Here is a 23,763-nt window from a genome sequence, read left to right as displayed (position 1 = left end):
TGAAACAGCTGGCCCATTTTACCTAACAAAAAAGTTGGCACAGCTGATGTTTCAAGAACTGTAGGGCCTAAATAATATATTTTATTACATAATTTCAACACAAAATTATCAAAAACAGTCATTATTAATCATAAAAACACATGGAAAATGCATATATGGTATTGTATTATTGTCCCAAACGATTTACCAAAAAGTGGCCCAATTTAGCTGATATACACAAGGGCTAAGGCACATTTATTACAGTAATAGTAGTCTGAGAGGCACATACTTGGATGTGACACACACACACACACACACACACACACACACGCGGCCACACACAGGCTACTGTATTACTGGAGCGCATTCGGATCCCAGACAATCTGTTGAAGTCATAGTAAAAACCAAGTTAACGGAACCATGGTGTGCACTTGAATGCAACATCAGATCTACCCTGTGACGGCCGAAAAGTGCTGCACGAGCTGGTTGGCAGAGGGAACTCCTGAACCACGCGAGTAATAACCATAGACAGTATATGGTAATAACCCTTCCTCCGTAACACACCGCTGTTAAAGGGAAAGCGGTCTGTCTGTTGAGAACACCGTAGTCATGGACGGTTCTATTAAAACACCAATTACATATTCCGAGGGAGTGAAAGAAGATTTAGAAGTAGGTAAAGCGGCTGCTTCTGTTCAAGGCTCCGGTGATAGCCGCGGCTCCTGCCTGAAGAACATGCGTTGCTTCATCCCGCCGGACTACCGGCATGAGCTGGTACAACTTTTCAAGTTAGCGGGACCAGTGGTAAGAATAGTTTGGAACTGCGTTTTTCCTTTTTGAACAGTAACGTTAACTGTTGCTTGAGTGGTGCCGTAAATGTTCTGTTCTGTTTGCTGTCTGTGCATTGTGTTTGCATTAATTAGTTTATAACTTTATGAAGCATACATTTAATAAGGAATACAGTATGGGCTACATACTAAGTACATAAACCCAGTCTTGTGTAAGATTATAATTATTATTGAAGATGGTGTAAACATAGCATAACTTTAGGCTTACTCACTGGCTTTTGGTCATGCTTTTGTTTCAAAATGTAACGGGATGTAGGCCTATTAGAGTTGCTGTGTCTTATATTAGTTTGTTATAACGTTAGACCATTACATTGTATTCAGTATGATCACTTTATTTGTCAATTCACTCAGTACCTGCATACCAGAAGAAACGAAAAGTTGTTTCTCACACTGTTTGTCACGGTGCTATAATAAAAACAGGAATAATACGTGTAGGCTACTAAGAAAAGAAAAAAAGATCAAATCTAAAATAGAACTAAAAACAAACATTCAGACAGAACAATCAGTCCAGTATAGGAACCATTTTAAAGTACAGTTCAATGGTGTCACTGTTAATACATAGCAAGCCACCTCTAAACAAATGCATGCCTACGTTCAACCATTGCATGGTATTTAGTTGGTTATCAGAAATACGTAGTTATATTTATACAACAAGGCTTATGATATCCATTAGGTCTTCACTCACTGGAAATGTCTATAATGCCTCATATGTTTGTATTTATTTTGTATGAAATATCTGCCTTGTGTATTAAGATGAAAATGAGGACTGATATTTGTGTTTGTACTCCAGATCATTTCCCAGTTGATGGTCTTTATGATCAGTTTCGTCAGCACTGTGTTCTGTGGTCACCTGGGGAAAACTGAACTTGCAGCAGTGGCATTAGCAATTTCGGTGAGGAGGCTTTCTCTAATCCTATCTGGGTTTGAACTGGTATCCCAGCCTGCCAGTACTGGCATCTGATTTAGAGGCCAGTTATTTCGTGGATCCAGGATACTATTCATCCTGATAAAGTTCCCTTGGCCTTTGGAATTAAAATAGCCCCACATCATCACATGCCCTTCACCATACCTAGAGATTGGCATGGGGTACTTTCCATAAAATCATCTCTCAATGCAAATCAAACTAGCTATTAGGCTAACCGACATAAAACCATGCCAATCTCTAAGTATGGTGAAGGGTATGTGATGATGTGGGGCTATTTTAATTCCAAAGGCCAAGGGAACTTTATCAGGATGCATAGTATCCTGGATCCATGAAATAATTGGCCTTTAAAAATAAAAATCTGCCTGCATCTATGGGAATTTAACATAGGGGTGAACTTACTTTTGTTGCCAGCGGTTTAGACATTAATGGCTGTGTGTTGTTATTTTGAGGGGACAGCACATTTACAATTTATTTAGTTATATAAGCTGTACACTTAAAGGGGTGATAGAATGCAAAACCATCATAGTTGAATAACGACAGTTCGGTGGGGAAATAGGACATAGGCTACATAGAAGCTCAAAATCCCATTGACACCCCTTTACTATGAAAATCTCATATTTTGAAACTGCCGCTGAAAACGGCGAATCTCAACAAAGCTAGAAGCTGACCTAAGCATCTCAGGACCTGTACCTTTGTCACGCCCATGGTTGTATTAAGAGAACAGTCACTCCCCAACATTTACATAGGCTACACAACTGACCTGAGATCAGGTAGTCTTCTGAATCTAGGTCAGGCAGATCTCTGCTATTCCATTACAAAATTCATTCTGGGTGACTGGACCACCAAACGCCACTGCCCTGACAGAGCTCCAGGGCCTGCACCTCACTGTTCTCCCTACCCTCTTCCTGCTACCGGCCGGCCAGTGAGTGACTGAGAGCGCGGTCAGCGAGCTTGTTACGCCCGCAATCTCGTACCGCAGCCCGCAGGTTCCAGTTAATCTTATAATGGATATGTGTGTTGAGTTATTTAAACAAACAATCAAGGAAATAAACGCCTCTTGTCCGCGAGTCTCATTGATAGAGCCGCTGTGAGCTGGAGTCCATCAATGAGAGTTAGCTAGCCTCCTCCTAACGAGACCTCTGACATTCATAAAAATTCAAATCGGACACAACGGTTAGCTTTGTAAGACCTTGGGGTAGCTCTGATATAAGTGCCGTGACGAAATTCAAACTGTAAATATATTATAGTTATGCCGAAAGTGTAGCTAGCTAGCTGCAATCGTTTCCCATTGTATTGAATGGGACATATAGCTAGCAAGCTGCTCATCCTAACAAGACGCCTCGCCTTCATAAAAATGCCTTAAAATCAAATTGGACACAACGGTTAGCTTTATAAGACATCGGGGTAGATGTTATATAAGTGGCGTGACGAATTTCAAACTGTAAATATACTATAGTTATGCCGAAAGTGTCGCTAGCTAGCTGCAATCGTTTCCCATTGTATTGAATGGGACAAAAAGCTTGCTAGCTGCTCGTCCTAACAAGACACCTGGCATTCATAAAAATGCCTTAAAATCAAATCTGACACAACGGTTAGCTTTATAAGACATTGGGGTAGATGTTATATAATTGGCGTGACGAAATTCAAACCGTAAATATATTATAGTTATGCCGGCAGCTGGCCGCGGAGCCCCGTAGTGCAGTATCCACAAAGGGTGACTTTGCCCTGGGTATGGAGCCCAGCAGGCTGCCGCTTTCTCGTCAGACTGTGTGGAGCTCCTAAAGTCTGACACGTCTTAACAAATTTGCAATTAGTCATCAATTTTCGTAAAAAAAACGGCCCGTATTTGAGCTTTATATAGTTGATTTCTCGCATTAAAAAAGTCTCAGAAGTGAATTTGGTAACGAAACATTGCAGTGTTTGGAATATGACATTCTGTTGCATCTCTAATGTGTGTGTATTGGGGATTCGCTCAACCAATCAGCGCGCGTCTCTAATGTGTGTGTATGGCGATTCGCTCAACCAATCAGCGCACAGCTCATCTAAATATTCATGAGCATACCATATTTGGAAGAAAAGTTCTTGTTACAAATAGGGCCAAAACACAGGGATGCATAAGGGCCCATAAAATATCAACCAGGCCATTTTCAGCCCAACCAATGTTACATACCCCGTTAGGAGACCATAAGGAACAGTGTGAAATACCCTATATAATCATTCTATCACCCCTTTAATACTTTACATTGTAGCAAAGTGTAATTTTTTCAGTGTTTTCCCATTAAAAGATCTAATGACATATTTACTAAAATGTGAGGGGTGTACTCACTTTTGTGAGATACTGTTGATATTAAAAAATAGATATCTTTTAATGTTGAAGTTTTTCTCTTAATTGTTTATTTTTTTCTTTATTTTTTTTGCAGGTGGTTAATGTCACCGGTATTTCCATTGGCACTGGTTTGTCGTTAACTTGTGATACCCTCATATCTCAGGTAGTGTTCTCACCAGAGGTTGTTCTTTCACTTCCTTTATCTAACCAAGACAAACACAACTGCTACTGCTGCGTTCCCAGGTAGTCCTGGGGTCCCCTTTAAAACAACGCAACAAGGAGCTTTTGTATCATGTTAGTTTTCTTTGGTTATTGGCGTGATTTGGTGTTTTACATCTCTGCTTATATAAGTATCTGTCTACCTGTTTCATGCAGACGTATGGGAGCGGTAACTTGAAGCGTGTGGGTGTGATTCTCCAGAGGGGGGTTCTGATTCTGCTGCTGGCCTGTTTCCCCTGCTGGGCTATCCTCATCAACACTGAACCTCTCCTACTGGCTGTCAAACAGAGCCCAGAGGTTGCCAGGTCGGTCATTATTTAATTTCCCTTTAGAGACACCGCTGTACATGTGGTCTTATTGAGACTGACTTAACACTTATCTGTTATCCTCTTTCCCCGTTTTAACTGTCTATTTTTACTCAATGTTGCACTGTACAGCACCTTGTAAACATGGTTTTAAAAGGTGCTTTATAAATAAAATGTACCCACTTACTAATCAATACACAGTAAAATGTGCCAAAACTTTGGTAAGCATTCCTATGGAAGCCCAGTATTCATGTTATATTGAGTTTTGACTTGTCATAAGGCCCTGCAGTGTGTTTCAGGATGTGCCGTTATAAATCTGCTAAGCGAAAGGTTTTTGTTCACATTAGTCACTAAAACACTGATGCATGGGAAAATAGGGTCCAAGTTGAAAAAACAAGCAAATTATCCTTTACACCTGCATAAACTTTTTTTTGCCACTTGGGGGCAGCATAAAAAAGCTAAACACTGTCACCTTTTAGGTATATTTATGGCAAATGTTAGGAGAAAGCTGATTGTTTACACATTCAGAAGATACAGAGGTACAAAAGTATTCATTCAGAGTTGTGTTTATGTACAGCCATGTTTTTCCACCCAACAATGAAATGCACATTTGTTTGTTATCTTTCTGCCTCAAGTATCGCCCAGCTGTATGTGAAGATCTTCATGCCTGCTCTGCCGGTGAGTTTGGTACATTCTAAACCCTTTGTATGAAGATATTAATACAAAACATACAGAGGTTTTAAATTTCTGCATGATCATTACTCTCAAGCTCAAATTTGCCAACACTATGCCAAAGTAACACTGATACATTTTTCTGTTTTCATTTTCAGGCTGCCTTTATGTACCAGCTTCAAGGGAGGTATCTTCAAAACCAGGTACAGCAATGCAAACTACACTAAATGTTAAAGTTTATGGCTGAACCATAGTTATTAAAACTGATATTGATACCAGGTGCTGTTGTTTACAGGGAATTATATGGCCTCAGGTTGTGACAGGAGTGATTGCAAATATCCTCAACGCAATCATCAACTACGTCTTCCTCTACTGTCTGGATTTGGGCGTTGCGTAAGTTTTCCAGCCTTAATATTTTGTAGTGGAGCTTAGTAATTATTAGCACATTATAACACTCAATGATGTCATTAAGAAACAATCAGATGTAGGCCTGGATATTGTTCAAAAAAGTGTGATACCAGCACCAATACCAATATAGTGACTTACATTCTAGGCCTTGAACAATACCTTAGAGAATTTTATAAAATTTATTTTAACAAAATGACATTAAAACATTACACATTATGGTACAAATCCTTTTTTTCTGCTCCTTTGTATCTACAGTATGTAGCCTCTCAAATTAAAACAACACACACACATGTGTGCCCTGTCTCGGTGTGTTTTTCCTGCATGCCTCCACGATGTGTAGACAGCCAATCACCAGCAGTATAGGATCTTGGTAGAAGCATGCTGCCTGCTTATTGGCTCACTAACGCTGATGAGATTTACTCCTTAGGTATTGACATTTGCTATTGAATTACGAGGCATTTTTCAATACTAGATACTAAGGAGGCAATTTGGTCAGCACCTAAAAAGTATTATTGTTATGTCCCTGAATTGAAGGAACTTGTACTTCATATAATATGGTAAATATAGTTCAGTGAATGACCAAAAACATTTTTTGGTTTTGTTTGATTGATCAATCAATCTTTCTGTCCTACCCTGATAAGACTATACCAATCCAACATAACAGATATAAATGCCTTTTAAATTTAATGTAACAAATGTACAATTCAAAATCTATTATCATCATTTGTCAAAAATAGTGTTCATTACTCAATTGTTGTATTGGATGGCATTGTGCAGAGTGTTATTATGAAGTAACATCTTTTGTTTATTAATCTGAATGATCATCTGTACCCCAATTTTTTGTTTTTCTTTAAGTGGATCTGCTGCAGCCAATGCTATCTCACAGTATTTGCTGGCTGTTATCTTATTCGCGTACATCTGCTGCAGGGGTCTGCACAAGGCCACATGGGGAGGTCAGTTGTTTTCTCATTGTTTTTGAGATATTTGACCACAACGTACATGCAATTGATTAAATATCTTTTATTCTTATGGGGTTGACTGCAGTCATTGTCTTATTCTATCCAGTAATTTCATCCTCTTTCATCATTCAAGTCTCTGGTCTTTCAGAACTTCTAAATAGTTTTTGTTACATTCCCGTTTTTTTACAGTGTGACGTAATTTGTCAGAAGGCTGTTCTGACTTGAACAAAACGTTTGCACATCTATTTATGTATTGAGTGAACCATTTTAACCTTGGCTCTATTAAGCTTGAAGCCCACTTTATTACACCAACATATGTCCATCCTTTTCTGTATTGTGATTTTAGCATAGCAGGAGTTAACCTGCTATGCTAAAAGCATAAAATGTTAAAAGCTACAGGTTAAGATAACCTGTAGCTTAACGTAAAGACCTCTGACCCACAGGTTGGACACTGGACTGTCTGCAGGAGTGGGGACCCTTTGTCCGGCTGGCCATCCCCAGTATGCTCATGCTTTGTCTGGAGTGGTGGATATTTGAAATAGGTGGATTCCTGGCCGGAGTGATCAGTGAGACTGAGCTGGGAGCTCATTCTATAACTTATGAGCTGGCGGCCTTAGCTTACATGGTAACCCTTCTAAATGTGTTTCCCCGCCCATCATTATGTATTAATTTTAACTGTTAACTAGAGCTGCAAAGATAAATCAATTAGTTAACTATTTAAATAATTGCCAACTATTTTGATAATCAATTAATCTTAGTAATGTTTTGAAGAAAAAATGTGAAAATTCTCTGATTCCAGCTTCTTAAATGTTTTTAATTTCATTCACTTCTCTATGACAGTAAACCGAATACCTTGGGGTTGTGGACAAAACAAGACATTTGAGGACGTCAACTTGGGCTTTGAAAAATACTGATCGACCCCCCATTTTCTGGCAATTTATAGACCACATTACTAATCGATTAATCAAGAAAATAATCAACAGATTAATCAACTATTAAAATAATTGTTAGTTGCAGCCCTACCTCTAACCCTCTGTTTGTGTACTGGTCATAGCTCTAGTAAAATAATGGTTAAGCATAAGTTGCACTAATACACTTTTGGTAATAACTGCTCTATTTCTTCTTATAGTTCCCACTTGGATTTGCTGCTGCTGCCAGTGTACGGGTTGGGAATGCTCTTGGTGCAGGAAACATAGAGCAGGCCAAACTGTCTTCCAAAGTCCCCATCGTTTGTGCATGTAAGACCCCATGCATACTGTACATTAGAGTGCGGATTGGGCCACATTTTTCTGTCCAAGCCCGGGCCGCGTCCGACAGAGCAGTAACCGAACCCGGCCCGTGCCCGACAGGCATTAAGATATTTATGTCCGAGCCCGACAGTTAAAATAAAAAAAAATTATCATACCAATGAACATGTACATTTGTTTGTGTGAAAAGCCCGCTTTTATTAAGCAAATGTAGGAAGGCATTCGGAAATGTCAACAGATGAGCACATCAGCGCACATGGGGCAACAAGCGCACGTTAACACAGGCCCGTAGCTACATAATAAGCTGTTTTAAATTTAAAATATTCAATGCGCTGATGTGACCGAGCCCGACCCGAACCCGAACATCATTTCTAAATATCTCTCCGAACCCGGCCCGGCCCATCGGGTACCATCGGGTACCATCGGGTACCATCGGGTCCGTCAGGCTTGGGTCAGGTGTCCATCCTCTACTGTACATGATGCCTGCAACGCCCTTCACTTTGAACTCCGAATACGGAGAGAGGAATTTAATTGAATTTTTGACCCATTACAAGAGCTATAAGAGATTCCTTGTAATCTCTCAGATTGAATCAATAGTCACACTTTATATTTAAAATGAATCATTGCAATTATTGTACACACCACAGTTTTGAGCTTCTTCTTACACTTGAACCATCCATTCATAATATTCTACTTTCTTGTGTTCACCTCTTCCCTGGTAATTATAATATGTCAGTTTCTCCCCATGACAGTCATAATTGCATGTTTCATTGGAGCCAGCCTCAGCCTCGCCAGAAATGTCATAGGCTACATCTTTACATCAGAACAGTAAGTAAAGTCTTTGACACAATACTCTGTAACATTTTATTTGAAGGGGGGTGTGCATAAGACTGACATGACACCGTCATAACTTTAACATAACATTCGCAGAGTCTGCCATACAGTATCTGTTGCCCAGTTTGTTCCATTTCAGTTAAACTAAACAAAGCTAATCTGTTAATTGTATTTATATGTCAGCTGGAGATGGTTTTTCTACAGTTACCTAAGTAAAGAACCTTTGTCAAAACATCTTTTAGTGTCTACCAATAATCTCTATCTGCATTTTTTAGAGACATTGTACAGAGGGTTGCTGACGTCATGATCATATTTGGCTTCATGCATCTTGTTGATGCTGTTGCGGTGAGAAACAACCTAATGGTAGTAATCAGGATTTTAGACCTAATATTGACATATACAGAATGTGATTTGACCAAATCTCTGTTTGATTTGGGCAGGGTGTGGCTGGAGGGGTTCTCAGAGGAGCAGGGAAACAGTTGATTGGAGCTCTGTGTAACCTGGTGGGATACTACTTCATTGGTTTCCCTATTGGTGTGTCCCTAATGTTTGCAGCAAACATGGGCATTGTAGGTAAGACCCGACCATTAATGTACAGTTCTGCAATTACTGCTGTATTATCTCCTGCTTGTCAAATAGAGTTTTCGGAAAGCCATTAAAACTCTTCTTTTGTCTCTTTAAAAAGGACTGTGGACAGGACTTTGCATTTGTGTGTTGATGCAGTCGATTTTCTTCATCACATTTGTGTGCAAGCTCGATTGGAAGAAGGCTGCTGAAGAGGTGCGAACCTACATCCCTTGACCAATCAAAATTTGACTTTGTCTCGAGATGAGTTTCAAGTTAATACCTGATGTTAATAACTATTTCTAATGTTTCTGATCAGGCTCTTGTGAGAGCAGGAGTCCAGATCAAAGAAGAAAATGAGATGGTTGAGATGAAAGTTAAAGGTAAGCTCCGACGCCCTAACAGAAACATCCTCATATGACAGTATGTTGTTAAAACTAAAGGTTCTCTCCAAACTTCAAGACTCGAATCAGAACCAGTACCAGGTCAGCACTACTGCATCTAGTGGTGAGATCGCTGAGGTGGACCACGCATATCAGGAGGCGCATATTGCAGACCAGAATAAATCCACTACTACTACAGTGGGAAATGTTTTGTCAGTAACACAGCTGGTTTTATGGCGTGGCCTCATATTGCTGCTCATGGTCATCATCCTCGTCGCTGGAATCATCGCAGACATCTTCCTCACCAGGCTGCTGAAATGAGTCATCCAATGATTCAAAGCTTGTTTTCAGACTGATGGCTGTCAGGATCAATAGCATCCATCCATTAAACTAAATATAAATGTTAACACTGAATCACTTTGTAATGAAATGGTTACTGGTGCTGTTGATCTCACTGAGGATCAACCCCTGAGTCTGCAGCTTTGTGCACTGTTTAGCCAACAACCCTTTCATACACTACTGGACAGCCACTTAATGGCAGAGAGTTGAATCAAACAAGCCGATAGTCGTGGAATATCTAGCCAATGAGACCCAGATATTTTTTGAGAAGTTACAATGTACAACAGTCTGGACAGCAATATGAAACCAAGCCTAGTATGGCACATAGAGGGCAAAAATGGCTTAATGCAATTTTGCAAGAATTTCTTTAGGCATGTTTGATTCGCCATAACAAGTACTAAGAGTAAGGTTCTGTATAATAGTGAATTTGAATAATTTACTATAATGTTTAAAGATATATGTGAGGGTATTTTTGTTGGTTTTCTTGCCTGTACTAAAATTAACATGTTCTCATTTCTCTTTTTATTTTTTTTAACGTGTTCAAAATAAACTAAACTATTAGTTGAACATGCCAAGTTAAGTAGCTCAGGTAGAGTTAAAGAAGAAAAGGTTTGGAAGATGTTTTGGTTTAAAAGAGAACCTTTTGAGAAGTTGACACACTGTGCCTTGGGTTCAAGTGAAAATAAAGTGAAGACACTTGAATGTATTTGTGTATAGGTATTCAGGTACACAGTGAAAAGACTGTGTGTGTGTGTGTGTGTGTGTGTGTGTGTGTGTGTGTGTGTGTGTGTGTGTGTTTAACATATTATGGAAATAATACTTAAAACAAGAATTCTGAACACCAAAAATCAAATCCATGTGCTTTTGCAAGTTTGTCATAGGTCACACAGGGGAAGTTGTAACCATAGACTGTAAAAATAAATTAACAGCCATGACAACACTCATTGATTTGTGGACTGCCATTTTGAAGTCATGAGTTTGGCAGTTTGCCTGCTGCTATTTTGTTTTGTTTTTTTAAACCGGATGTGATGATTTTTGGATGAAAGAGTAATGCTAGGGAGGTTACCAGCTAAGCAAAATGTTCCAAATAACTTTGATAAAGTCTAAACACATTGAGGGTCAACGTTTTAGACGAAAGCAGACAACACCTAAAAGCAAAGTTACAACTATTTAAATCCACACAGTGCTATGGATATGCATTGCTAAGCCTCTGTACTGATTGACAGGTCAGCGTGAAGCCACGCCCTAAAGTATGCCCTGCTTTATTTTCAAAAAAAAGAAAAAGGGAGTCGCCTCGTGTTGGAAATTAGATAGAATGCAGGTTGAAGGTAGACTGGGTAAACCCAGCCCAATGTGCCGGCGATTTGATTTCTCCCTGCAGCTCAGGCTGGAAACCTGTACATTTTTCTATCCTGCTTCCGTTACAAATCTGTGGGGACCAATCACAAACTGGCTTATCCACCTGGCGCGCTATTGGTGGGTTTAACACGTGAAGAGAGAGAAGCGATGGCAAGCAGCTTTTTGCTTACATTCAACATGGCAGCTGTCGCTGCTGTTTTAAAAGATTTCAAAGGCAAGTTTTCTCAAAAAAATTAGGTAGGTAAACTATGATTGATTCATTATACTTGTGTAACAGCAATTTCAAAGACTGTTGTTCCCATCACATAGACACAAAAACAGGAAAATAGGGTACAGGTTAAAAAAAGAAGGAAGATATTTAAAACTAAAATAGTGTTTGGGTCTTAAAGGGTTGAAAAAGTAGGCTTCATGCATTCCTTGTATTTGACACTGTCACAACTTTTGATTCAAGTCAGTTTTCCTTTACCCAGCATGTAGAACTGAAATTAACTAATTTCCTTATCAATTAGTGTGCTGGTTATTTTCTCTATGAAGATGAAATGAAAATGGTGAAATTTTAGGAAACCCATTGCAGCATACATTCGTGTGATATGGCTTAGAGTTTTATAATGAAACAAAAGAAAAGCGATAATCATTATAGGACTCTACACTTTTATGAAAGAGGAAAATTTTGGTTGGACCCAGTTTATAGCCCATATGAAAAATATTTGTCGGGTTAGAAGAAGTAATATCAGGGCTCTTTTGCTGGGAAGACTGTGACGACCCCCTCCTATTCGTTGTGGCCTAAGAGCTGGGTCATAGGTCAAAGACAATGACAATGTTGTGTCATAGTGTTGAATGTGACCCCTAACACAGACAGACAGGCGGGGTTTTGTTATTTATTGTCAAACAAAAAACCAGAACAAAACAGAAGTAACAGAATCCACAAGTTACAGGGAAAAGGTGCAGGCAGATACAGTATGGGTACAGGGTTCAGGGAGACAGGATACAGGTTTTAGAGGCTTGAAAGCGAAGGCATGAAGCAACAAAAGCAACTATGCAACTTGACAAACTGCAGGAGTGAGTTAAATATCTACAGGGCGAGGGCAGAAAAGTGGGAACAGCTGAGCATGCGGGGGGGGGGTGAGGGGGCGGTGTTAGGGTTAGGTGACTGGGACTGGAGGGAAAGGGGTCATTGCAGGGCAGGAGGAAGTGCAGTGACTTATCCCCTTATTGGACTGCGTTTTTGAGACATTTACAGAGATATTTGGAATGCCATTTGATTCTTCTCCCTCTAACAGCTATTTTTACTGTTGTCCAAGATCAACAACAACAGGCTAAAGGCACAGTCACACAACAACAATCAACATCTCCTCCACATGGCTCACTGGGGAAACTACAGCCAATGATAGCCAAGTGGTGTCAACCACACACACAATGCTTTGCTATTGGTTGAGGCTTTGACTTTGCTGGTCCAGGGTTCAACGCTCAAAGGTTTTTATTTCACTTAGCTGGTCGAAAAAAAAAATTGTACTGGCCACTATACAATTTTCTTTTTTCCTTGTGGAAAAACATGGAAAAAAAACAAAAAAAAAGTGTCAAAAAACATAAAAAAGTGTCAAAATTCAGACCAAAAAAGCATAAAAAATAACATTGAAAAAACCTGTCAAAAATTGAAAAGTTGAAATGTCAAAAAAAAAAAAGTAAAACGTTGAAAGCATCAAAAGTGTAAAAGAAATAAAAAAAATAAAAAAAAAAACGTCAAAAGCATCAATCGCCAACTCAATTCTTGATGGCCAACAGCACATTCACATCAAATGGTTATGATACGATGATGCCCCAACGGTGGGCAACAGTGGGTTGTTTTTTTGTTTGTTTTCTTTTTTACAGTCCGACTTGGTGTTTACCTTTCCCGGGTCATCGGGCAACCATTATTGTTGAACACTGCGGTCAAAGTTGAACTTTTTTTTGCCACCGGAAACAAATGTTTCATTCCCCCTCCACTCGCATATAATGGAAGTGAACCAAAGACCTTGCCCCAAAAATCAGTGCTCTCTTCCATAGCATGTGTGGCAAAGGTCTGCTCCACTCTAGATTTAGACGGTCTCCTGTTGGGATGCAAATGGCTCCATCATTACTAAAAAAAAACGCAAAATGAGCTGCTCCTCCCAAGTTTTGCCTCAGACTGCTAGCTAGCATAGCGGTTAGCAGAGCGCAAATTCACCGAGATGCACCGACATGTGTCACCATTTAAAAAATAAGTCAGTCAAATGAGCTCAATATCTATTTGCAGTGTTTGTGTATAGGATTGGGCATCGAGAACCAATTCCTACTTGGAATCGTTTCAAAAATTACGATTCCAGTGGAATCATTTCTTTATTGGAATCGTTTGGAATCGTTTGGAGGATTTGGTTCCAAATTTAACATGCGCAAGTTTTGGTTTCCGTAGCGGCCAGGCGCTTGTTGTGTTGCAGCCTTGGAGCACAGTAAGCGGCACTCTAGTGTGGCTTTATTTTATGTTGAAAAAGCTATAAAACTGTAAAACTAAAACCTAAACTGTAAATCTAAATAAAACGTTCCTTATTTGTGAAATAGGCATGTGACCCGTTTCAACTGCACCCCTCAAAGAATCGGAATCGAGAATCGATAAGAACCGGAATCAAATTGTTAAAATCCAAACGATGCCCAACCCTAGTTGTGTATCCCCTTCCTGCTGATCAGCCACTGGTCAGACTGCTTTCAACCACACGTTCCAAGAACCCTGGGTCTGGAGCAGGACAAAGTCTGGAAGTGGATGATGACTTCTTAATGACTGTAAGATCAGTATTCATCAGCATTACACTCTTCATCTTCCATCCATAAGCTCAGAGCACAGCTTAATATAAACCATCATCGATACCTTTACATTCACTTAAGTAACCTGAATTTTTCAATGCCATGCAAATGAAAAGCACTGTTTATGTAATTTCTGTAGGAGATTAGAGAAACCCAAACTCCCCAGCTACAGTATATTTCTTCTGGAGAAAAAACAATTTCTTGGCAATGTAGACACAAAATCATGTTTCTCATCAGCCTGACTAAAGCGTAAATTAAATTCATACTGACATGGATTGACATTACAGGGGGAGGTGAGGAATAGTATATTGACTGTTCAACTTAACTCATGGTTCTGGGCAGCATTTTAACCATTGTAAAATTACAGGATGTTGTCTGTAATATATATTGACATTTGAGCCAAACGAGAATACCAGTACCTACCTGTAGCTGACATTGCAACGGCCCATTTGAGCTTTAACTGGCTCATGCTTCCTCGATAGCTTTATTCTCCTCACTTTCCTCAAAAAAGTACAATTTCAGCAGATTGAAAAAAAGAAGACGGACAAGCATCTCTTCCCGTGAAAAAAGAGCTCAGTGATCTACCTTAAAATACATGGACCTCAACCAGAGGGGATTAGAAATACAGGAGGACAGCAAGTTTGCAAGTTTACTTTAAAAGTAGTATGGAGGGGGACTTTGAGTGTTTGGTTTTTGCCCAATGCATCCTGGGATAGAGTATAATCTTTGAATAGGAGTAAATGTAGAGAGAATAAATGAATCACAGTGGGCAAATATTTCAATTTGTCTGTGCAGAATTCAGTCTAAAAGAGAAAAGAACAGTACTCGTGTATCAGTATTTTTCATTCTTTGCTCATCTTCCTCATCTTCCCCCCGGGTCTTGGTCGTGTTTCACGTTAGTGCTTCCACCAGAGGACGCTGTCTGCCTCCTCATCACAAACCAAGCCTGCCCTGTTAACCTGCGACGCTGCTGCAGCTCTTATCAGCTCTCATCGCCATACTGGGAATCCCTCCGGCCTTGGTTGGGGCCTCCACGGGTGCGAATTAGGTTGAGGAGGTGACAAACAATCACCGTGTTGCCAGGAGCTATTGGTATTGTTTGGCCAAATCATTTGCAGAATGTCTGTATAATACTAATACTGTATAATAACTGCTTTTCTCTTGTCAGGCCACAGACAATTCACTCAGTGATAAAGCTGCTCATCAGACAGTATCAGATAATACGTTCTTAAGTATATCCCTTATTTGTGCATAAGTCCGAGAAAGTGCTTTAGATGCATCTGCATGGTAACTCCGTGTGGATGACGGCGATTTCAAAGTCATATCCAACTTATTGTCTGCATTATTGAAATAATCTGTTCAGTCTATGAGTAGAACCTACACAAAAGGCGTATAAAGACTGCATAGGTCAAAAATATGACTTTCATCTTGATAGCTGCGTTGCGTTTGTATTAGCACATTGTTGAGTAAAATTATGCTATTTTGATTATTATTACTACTATACAGTTATAATAATAGAGAAGGTGCAATGGCAACAATTACATTTAAGCATGATTCCTTACGTTCTCATGTATTCATTTGACTTTGCATTTTCTCACAATACTGAAAGAGAGTTTATCACATTCCCACATGTTGATTCTGATTCTGCTTAACTAACTTGGAGACATCAAGTCTGGAGACGAATGCGTATGGGCTTTGTTTGAACCGATAAAGGTACAAGGTCACAGTAAACTATCTTTCTCTGCCTATCCATTCCTCCCTTGCCAGCTGATGTACGGGGCATGTGACCTCAGGGTGAAAGTAGGGCACAGGGGATTAGATGAAGTGGCTCCATGATGTCTCTTGAGATTTAGCAGTATCTTTATCTTTATGTTGCCTGTGAGAAATTCATGTTTAGACCAGAACATGTGTGATTGTCAATCCCTTTTTCTTGTTGTGCATATAAGGTCAGTGTTTCTGTTCACTCATGGAAGAACTTTTTACACACTGAGCTGATGTGCTTTTTGTGAAACTGTGTTCCTCCTATATTTGCAAATATATCTTAATAAAATACAAAAACCTAACTTAGTTTAGTCTTCGATTGTCTTATTTGTTTCACTTTACTAAACTTTCAAAACTTTGCTCCTGCTGCAAAAGAAACTTCCACAACAAAGGCGTTTACCCCCTGTGTCAGCAGCAGTGGCAGCGAAAACTGTGCTGTCCTGTTAGTAGTGTCCTGAGGCGTGTCCCAGGACAGTCAGACACTGTCCTGTACACTGTCCTGTGACTCCCAGACACTGTGTCCTGGGTCCTGTACAGACACTGATACGCTTGGAGTTACGCAATAACAACAAATCATGCCAGTAATCTAAATTTGTTCATACATTAGTGTAACATAATCTTTGAAGGGCAGATCATCTTCATCAGCTGGTTTTGTGCTACACTCTGTGATTTTCAACAGGGCAGATTCATTCTGCAAAACAACCCAGAACGTAGACTATGACTATGTGTAACTACAGTAATCATCACTTCAGGGATGCCCCATTGGCTTAGCTGAATACGTAGACTATTTTATCTAAGCTGCAAAGGACAGTAGCTGATTTAATTACGTGTCAAGAGTTGACCTTTTGTCAGCACACCATATGCTTCTGACACAGATGGATGGGGTTGTAGGGCCTAAAAAGGCAGCTGAGTTAAGAAATGGGTCAATCTATTTTTAAGACAGGAAGTTTATAGACCTGCAACAAAGATTTAGACAAGACCCTGACATACCGTATGTACGTGTTTGTTTGTGATGAGACTGAGAGCCCAACACCAACGTTGTTACCAGGGCTGTGACCCCAGGTTCAGAAACAAAAATAGTTCTCACAGAAAATGGGGACTAACCCTCTGATGGAGGCATAATGTATTTAAAGCCCCTAATGATGGCTGTTATACATTTGAGATATACAACAAGATAAACATGTACAACCTTAGACCCAAAGCCAACTCACAAAAGGAATTTATCCCATTGCCTGGCAGTCAAAATGTTCTACTTTATACTTGACACAACATAATAAAAATCTAACCAAACAAGACTTGTTACGGCAAAGAATGTAGGGAAGACTCTGTTGAAGTTGTTGGAACTGCAACAACGTGATATCATGGTGCGCTGCATAGCTGTCAGCTATGCGTGTGCACTGAAGAAAAAAACTCTTAGGACTCTGCAAATGGGAAAGAAACAAAGAAAGTAGCTCGGACCGAGTCACACTACAGTATTCCAGCCAAACAGCAAAAACCCAGTTGATGCTTATGCACACTGCAGGTTAAAGGCAGCTACACACCAGGCCGATAATCGGCCGTTGGACAGTCTGGCGAGGTTGGTGACTCGAGTCTGTTCGGTGTGTTCCGCGCCGTCGTCAGTCTGAGGGGCCGTCGGTCTTCATTTTGGCCGACCTGACATGTTCAGTCGGCGGCAGGGCAGTCGGGTCTCACCCGGAAATGGGGAGCGGAATGAGCGTGACTAGAGTCTCTCAAAATCTGATGAAAATCTTTTAAACTGACCTTTGTTGATCTGAAATTAAGACAGATTCAGCAACTGCACGGCCTATTTCTCGCTTAAAATGTTTTCAGAAACATGTTTCAGTGAACTATTTTAGTACAATATGAGATCGTATTCTGAACGGCCCGCCATGACTTGAATTTCCGGAGAAAACAAACCCACATGACGCGTTCGTCCAATCAGCTGCCAGTTTTCATTTTTTGGGCAACAATACAGATTAGCGCCACCTGCTGTTATGGAGACGTATTACATCTTGTCTCTTCAGTGTGTTCTGAGGCACTTTTTGGACCAACTCAGGGAGACTGATCAGTCCAACTGGCTTTTCTGCCAATGGTTGGCCGTCTGGTTGGCCATGGATGTACACAGCAAAAACGTCAGTGTTATCAACTCCTATAGTGTCAAATTTAACACTTTCCCTGAGTTTATATAATCCTCACCAGTTCAGAGTTAAATTAACACTTTGGAAAGTGTTAATATTTTAACTCCATAATAGTGTTAAAAATGTAACACTCAGAGTGTTGTTTCTTAACACATTTAAGAGTAATTTTTACACTAAACTGGTGTTATTCCTTTTCACTGAGGGTGTTAATTTCTAACATTCACAGTGTTATTTTATGACACTTTAAATAGTATTTTTAACTCTAAATCGTGTTACTCACTTACTCTTAAAAGTGTTAATTTAAATCATTCAGGGTTATTTTATGACACTAAAGTGTATTCATGACAGTTGTGTCACATTCAATGTTCTGAACATGCTTTTTCACCACCAGAAAAAACAAACATTCGATGAATTAATCTTTTTTAATAACAAAAATATCCAAGCACCATACAACTGAACTCTATGCACATTTACAGAGAACATAATGGTACAATATAAAGGCTATCATCTCCACCATAAGCACTTTGTAAGTCAAAAGGCTTATAAATTTGAAGACAGTCTGCTTTCATCACATTTTCAAACACGTTGTAGGCATGAAAGTGCTCATTGAAATGGTCAACCATAAGCTTGTTCACTATGAAGTAGATCACACTGTTGACTAAAAGTATGTTTTTTATTCTGCAAAACAGACATTTCTTGTTCTGTACCACTGCAAATGACTAACCCAGCTCTGTACTCTACCCCGCTGATCTTTACCCAGTTAGCAGAGAAGATGTATTTTGCTACAGCAGGCAGGACTTGGGCAAACATTTCACCACTTTCCTCATTGTCCACATAAATGTTTTCAAAGGTCCGTACTCAACATGGTTCAAACGAGATGTTTCCCAATTGGATGCTATGGACATTTGATGTTTTTTGGCAAGTGATACAGTGATGTTCTTGAAGTTTTTAAGTGTGCTTTTGAAAACCCTGTGTTTTGCCTCGAATCTCATACTCCATTAACGGCCCAATTTTTCAAATACAAGACATACATAAAATGATGTTTAGGAATCAGGTTTCTACCTGGATACAAGTGTTTGAACAAGTCATGGTGTTCCATTATTAAATGCTTAAAATGCACAGTCATGCCTAGTGTAACAGATGGAGAGAATATGATGTTAATTATCTGCAGTAAAAGCAACAGCAAAGTCCAATTCTGGTTTCCTTCTGGCACAATGTCACCAAAACTCAAAGGAATGTTTCTTACCAGACAAAGAGTCTGAATAGAGTTGAGTCCTATATTATTGCCTATACTGTCCAAGTTGACCCTTGTCGGACGATTTTTGCGCTCCAAGTAGCCATAGTCAAAAGCATAGATTCGTGACAAAAGACCAGGTTTTGACAACACATTTTCCGAGAGATATTCAAACAGTAACTTCATCTCATACTGAGCCACCCCTTCAAGTATGTCATGCATTATGTCCAAAGAAAAGTTGTAGGAAACATGAAAGTACTGTAGGCTGTTAAGAGTTGAATTCTTCTTTAGACCAAACACACACATCTTTTGTGGATCTGATTGCAACTCACTGCAGTGCATTTCAAAAAGCTCTTTTCCACGCAAGATTATCTTTGGGTCATCCTCTTTGTAAACATTCTGAGCATCATCTTTTTCAATCAAACACAAACGACAGAAGTGACGTCCACTGAAAGACTCTGCAAAACCCATTATTCCATGCATCCCCAAGTTGTCCCCAGTTATCTGACATATAGCGCCATAGACCTTTTCAGATGAGAAAGGCCATCACTCTCCAATATTTTGATGTCATCAATCAGAGGCTGTAAAATAGGATCAAAGCCATATTTTTTCACATCTTCTGTGTGAAACAATGCCACCAAATGGATGTTCATCAATACAGAGTTTAACTTTGGAGGCAGATTTCGGAGGACAAAATAGAGAGCACCAACTTTGTGAACACCACGTTTTGAACCCAGTGGGTTAGCAGTCTCAAAGTCATCATAGTAAAGCTGAATTAGTAAAGAAGTATGTGTTTCTGAGAACAATGGATGCGACTTAAAATAACTTCCATCACAAAAGTCTTCATATCGGTCTTTTGATACATATGGTTTTGCAAGTAGTTCACAAATATAAGAATTGCGATGAATGAATTTAATAGGTTCCAAAATTGGAATGTAAACAAAAGTGTCTTTCACTGGGACCTGATCATAAGTACCTGTATTTTTATTTCGTCTTGTATCAAATCGAACGCCTACATTTTTTTCCAGTGGCTCCACAATTCCCCATTTCTTGTTGAAATACTTCATTCTTTTAGTTTCAGTATTAAAACTCACAAATAGGTTTTCAAAATTCTCAAAACCCTTTTCCAATGTATATCTTACGGGGTTATCTTTTGGCACAGCAGACAGTATTTCATGCTTAACATGGGAGTGCAGACCACCAGCAAATTCTTCCAAATCACTAACAATTGACAAAACTACAGTATTTGCCATTCCACTACCATGGAGTTTGGCGATAATTGTAGCACAGATATCTTTTGTGTTTTCTTTGATACTTTGACCTGATCCATTGTTATCAAAATACCCAGTGTCAGGGCTCTGCACGACACTTGTTCCTGCAACTTCTGTTCCAACTTCTGTACCATTTCGTAAACTGTGAAAATCCTGAAATGACTCTGAGGTTTCTGCATCACCACTTTGACAATCCTTATCATGCACACTAATTAAATGCTTTTTAAAACCTGAAAATGTTGAAAACTGACGCCTACAATGATCTTGTGCACAAACTAACTTAAACCTAGTGCTTGGATAGAAACTGTGACAGATTCACAAATGAGTTATTAGGCACTGGCTGGTAGCATGCACTGCTTGACATAAGAAACATTTAAACATATTCATATGTCATTCAAAAGTTTTGCCCGCAACTCACGAACTCTTGGAGACTCATCTGTTGTGGTAACATCAATGTAGTAGACCGTTGTCTGCAGAAAAGTGTAGAAATGGACCAGGGACTCATCATAAGACAAGTTGAACACGTAGTGGGATTTAAACAGTTCATCAAAAGCACCCAACGAGCTGGTGGCTTGGCAGAGGATGAGCTGTTTGTCAACGGCGATGTAGAAGGTATCAATCGCCTTCTAGGTTCGGCCAATGGCAAGGATGTATGGTTGTTTACTCTCCCTTTCCTGCAGATATTCATTGATGCAGCATGACTAAAAAGAAAAAAAATATGTGTATACCTTCAAGTGAATCTGGTACTTGCTGGTCCATGTTAATGTAATAGACTTTGTAAACTGCCCCTGTGATTTGAGATAATTTGCTTCACTGGAAAAACGGTCCTCAAGTAATTGGGACATACTGGCCTGCAATACCATTAATTTGGAAGGAACGCACTTTAAAAGCAACATATGGCTAGCAAGTGCATATAACTAAAAAAAACTGAAAACTGAATTTTAACAAATGAGGCATATAATATACCTTATGAAAGTGCACAATTTTGTCCATTGCATCACTTGGACTTATTTTGGTCCTCTTCCGTCCAGCTGTGGGTGGCAAGAGATAGAGAAGAAGCAGCATAGAAGCAATGTCACTGTCCCAGTCTATCAGGAGGAAAAACAAGGCATTAATGTCTAATAGAAAAAGATAAAAATAGCTAACTAATTTGTAATATGAACAATGCCTGCTGTGTAGCTTACCCATTTCATCGTTCTCTGCAAGTTTTTCAGCAGCTTTTAGAAGTCGGCACAGCTCAGTTGTCGGAGTCAGTTGTTTGGCCTCTTTGATGATCTTGGGCTTGAATGAGGTGTCCCACTTCTCAAGCATCTTGGAGGCTGTTTCAGCACCAAACAGCAGCAGGAAGTCTTGATTCACCTGTTGAACACACACACACACACACACACACACACACACACACACACACACAAGCATATATACTGTATGAAACCAGGACTCAGTGCATTGTTAATGGTGAGCTTAGTGATTTTTGATATCAGTGTGTGGTATATTAAACCAGTGTAAATCAGAATAAAGATTTTGGAAAAAAGACAATCAATAAGCCAGGAAGATGAATGATTAGGTGTTTTCATGGCTAACATCCAGCAAAACACTGGATATTAAAGACTTCGGTTTAAATAAAAGAAATATACAACTCACCAGTCCTTTGACATCCAAAAAGCGTGGAAATGTTTTGAAGACATCTGTGCTTCTTTGTGGGTCATGCACTAGGTCCTGACGATGTTGAAACGTCATCTTCATCTTCTGAAATACACTTGCTTCATCAGGGGAGTGAACAAGAAATGAAATGGCCTCCCTGCAGGCATCTCCATCAAGCTGCTGAGGCAGTGTGGTTGCTGATCTTCGGCGCTTTGGTTTAGAGAAAACTCTTTAAAAAGAGAGAATTTGATTAACTTAACTTTATGTGGCATTATCCATTTTAGTATAAACATTTTAAGTAACCCAAAAGTATTCAGATTATATTTTTAGTAATCTGTAACAAATTTGACCCAACCTTGCCCACTGCCATGTTCGTTCCATAAAGAAAGGTAAATGTCAGCTGAACCAAATAGCCCTATCCATTAACATTGGTTTTCTTAATGACACCTACCTTCATCGGAAATGCTGTCACGTACTGTCAAGCACATGTCTGGATTGGCCTCCAACAGCTCTAGAAGAATGTCTTCCTCTACTGCTGTGTCAGTTTCATCAAAAATGTCAAGTTGAGCTACATCAGGAAGCCCAAACTTGTTTTTGACTGTATAAAGGAGGGAATTTAACCAGATAATCACCTGGAGCAAATTTGAAATCATCCTGCTTAACTCTGTTAAACTAAAAAGAATCATGTACAACCATGTTCTAACTAATGTTGATGATTCCACTATGAACTGTCATTAAAATAAAATATTATGACACAACATGTAATATAAACTGTTAAATACAGCCAAAAGTATTTAAATAGTTCTGCCACAGATAATATTGTGTTGTAATTTGTTGTTAAATTGGCTTCCAATTTGTTAAAATTGTTAACAATTGTTAAATTTCCTCCCCTCAAGCTATACTTATAAATATCTACAGGCCACCTAAATACTGTGCAAACTTCTTTGACAATTTTAATGAACTGCTGTCTATAAACTGTATTAACTTTGACCGTGTAATTATTGCTGGTGATTTTAACATTCATGTTGACAACCCCCAGGACCGAGGAACCAAAGAACTATGTTGTGTTTTTGAGAGCTATGGACTGACTCAGCATGTGACAAAGCCCACGCACAATAAGGGGCACACTCTGGACTTGATTATCTCCAAGGGTCTAAACATTTCCAAGGTTGTGGTGACTGATGTTGCTCTCTCTGATCATTCCTGTGTTTTCTTTAACGACACTATCTCGGTGCTCAAAAGTGTTCAAACAAAGTTAATCAGAAAACGGTATATCACTGAAAACACCAGTGAATCATTCATTCAGCTTTTCTCCTCTACACCCACCCTCTCAGGGGTCTCAGTCACTGAGCTTGTAAATAATTTCAACTGTAAAATTACGAATGTTATTGATGCTATTGCTCCCACTAAGGTCAAAGTTGTCTCTGGTAAGAAAAGATCTCCATGGAGAAATTTTATAGTGGTGAGAACAGAAAAAAGAGAGTGTCGAAAAGCTGAACGTAGTTGGCAAAAATCTAATCTCCAGGTCCACTATAACATC

At 39.4% G+C, this 23,763-nt stretch overlaps 1 protein-coding gene across 1 annotated transcript; it reads left to right on the top strand.

The window, feature by feature from the left end:
* The first annotated feature begins 435 nt into the window (after window positions 1-435).
* Window positions 436-10,416, top strand: LOC114568988 (multidrug and toxin extrusion protein 1). Its single transcript, XM_028598713.1, has 16 exons — window positions 436-780; window positions 1,615-1,716; window positions 4,170-4,238; window positions 4,451-4,599; window positions 5,235-5,277; window positions 5,430-5,474; window positions 5,567-5,664; window positions 6,535-6,632; window positions 7,082-7,263; window positions 7,768-7,876; window positions 8,638-8,713; window positions 8,995-9,064; window positions 9,160-9,292; window positions 9,405-9,499; window positions 9,603-9,666; window positions 9,746-10,416. Exons 1-16 carry the CDS (start codon window positions 589-591, stop codon window positions 9,985-9,987), a joined length of 1,767 nt encoding a protein of 588 aa, XP_028454514.1. The 5' UTR covers window positions 436-588; the 3' UTR covers window positions 9,988-10,416.
* Window positions 10,417-23,763: the final 13,347 nt, after the last annotated feature.

This window comes from Perca flavescens, chromosome 2 (assembly GCF_004354835.1).
Source record: "Perca flavescens isolate YP-PL-M2 chromosome 2, PFLA_1.0, whole genome shotgun sequence".
NCBI classification, from domain to species: Eukaryota; Metazoa; Chordata; class Actinopteri; order Perciformes; family Percidae; genus Perca; species Perca flavescens.
This window is presented reverse-complemented; position numbering and strand designations above follow the sequence as displayed.

Bases quoted from the DNA above. Each gene is read 5' to 3' on its own strand.
- LOC114568988 (XM_028598713.1), top strand. From the start codon at position 589: ATGGACGGTTCTATTAAAACACCAATTACATATTCCGAGGGAGTGAAA. The intron at 781-1,614 runs GTAAGAATAGTT...TTTGTACTCCAG, and splicing joins TCAAGTTAGCGGGACCAGTG to ATCATTTCCCAGTTGATGGT. The intron at 7,264-7,767 runs GTAACCCTTCTA...TTCTTCTTATAG, and splicing joins TGGCGGCCTTAGCTTACATG to TTCCCACTTGGATTTGCTGC.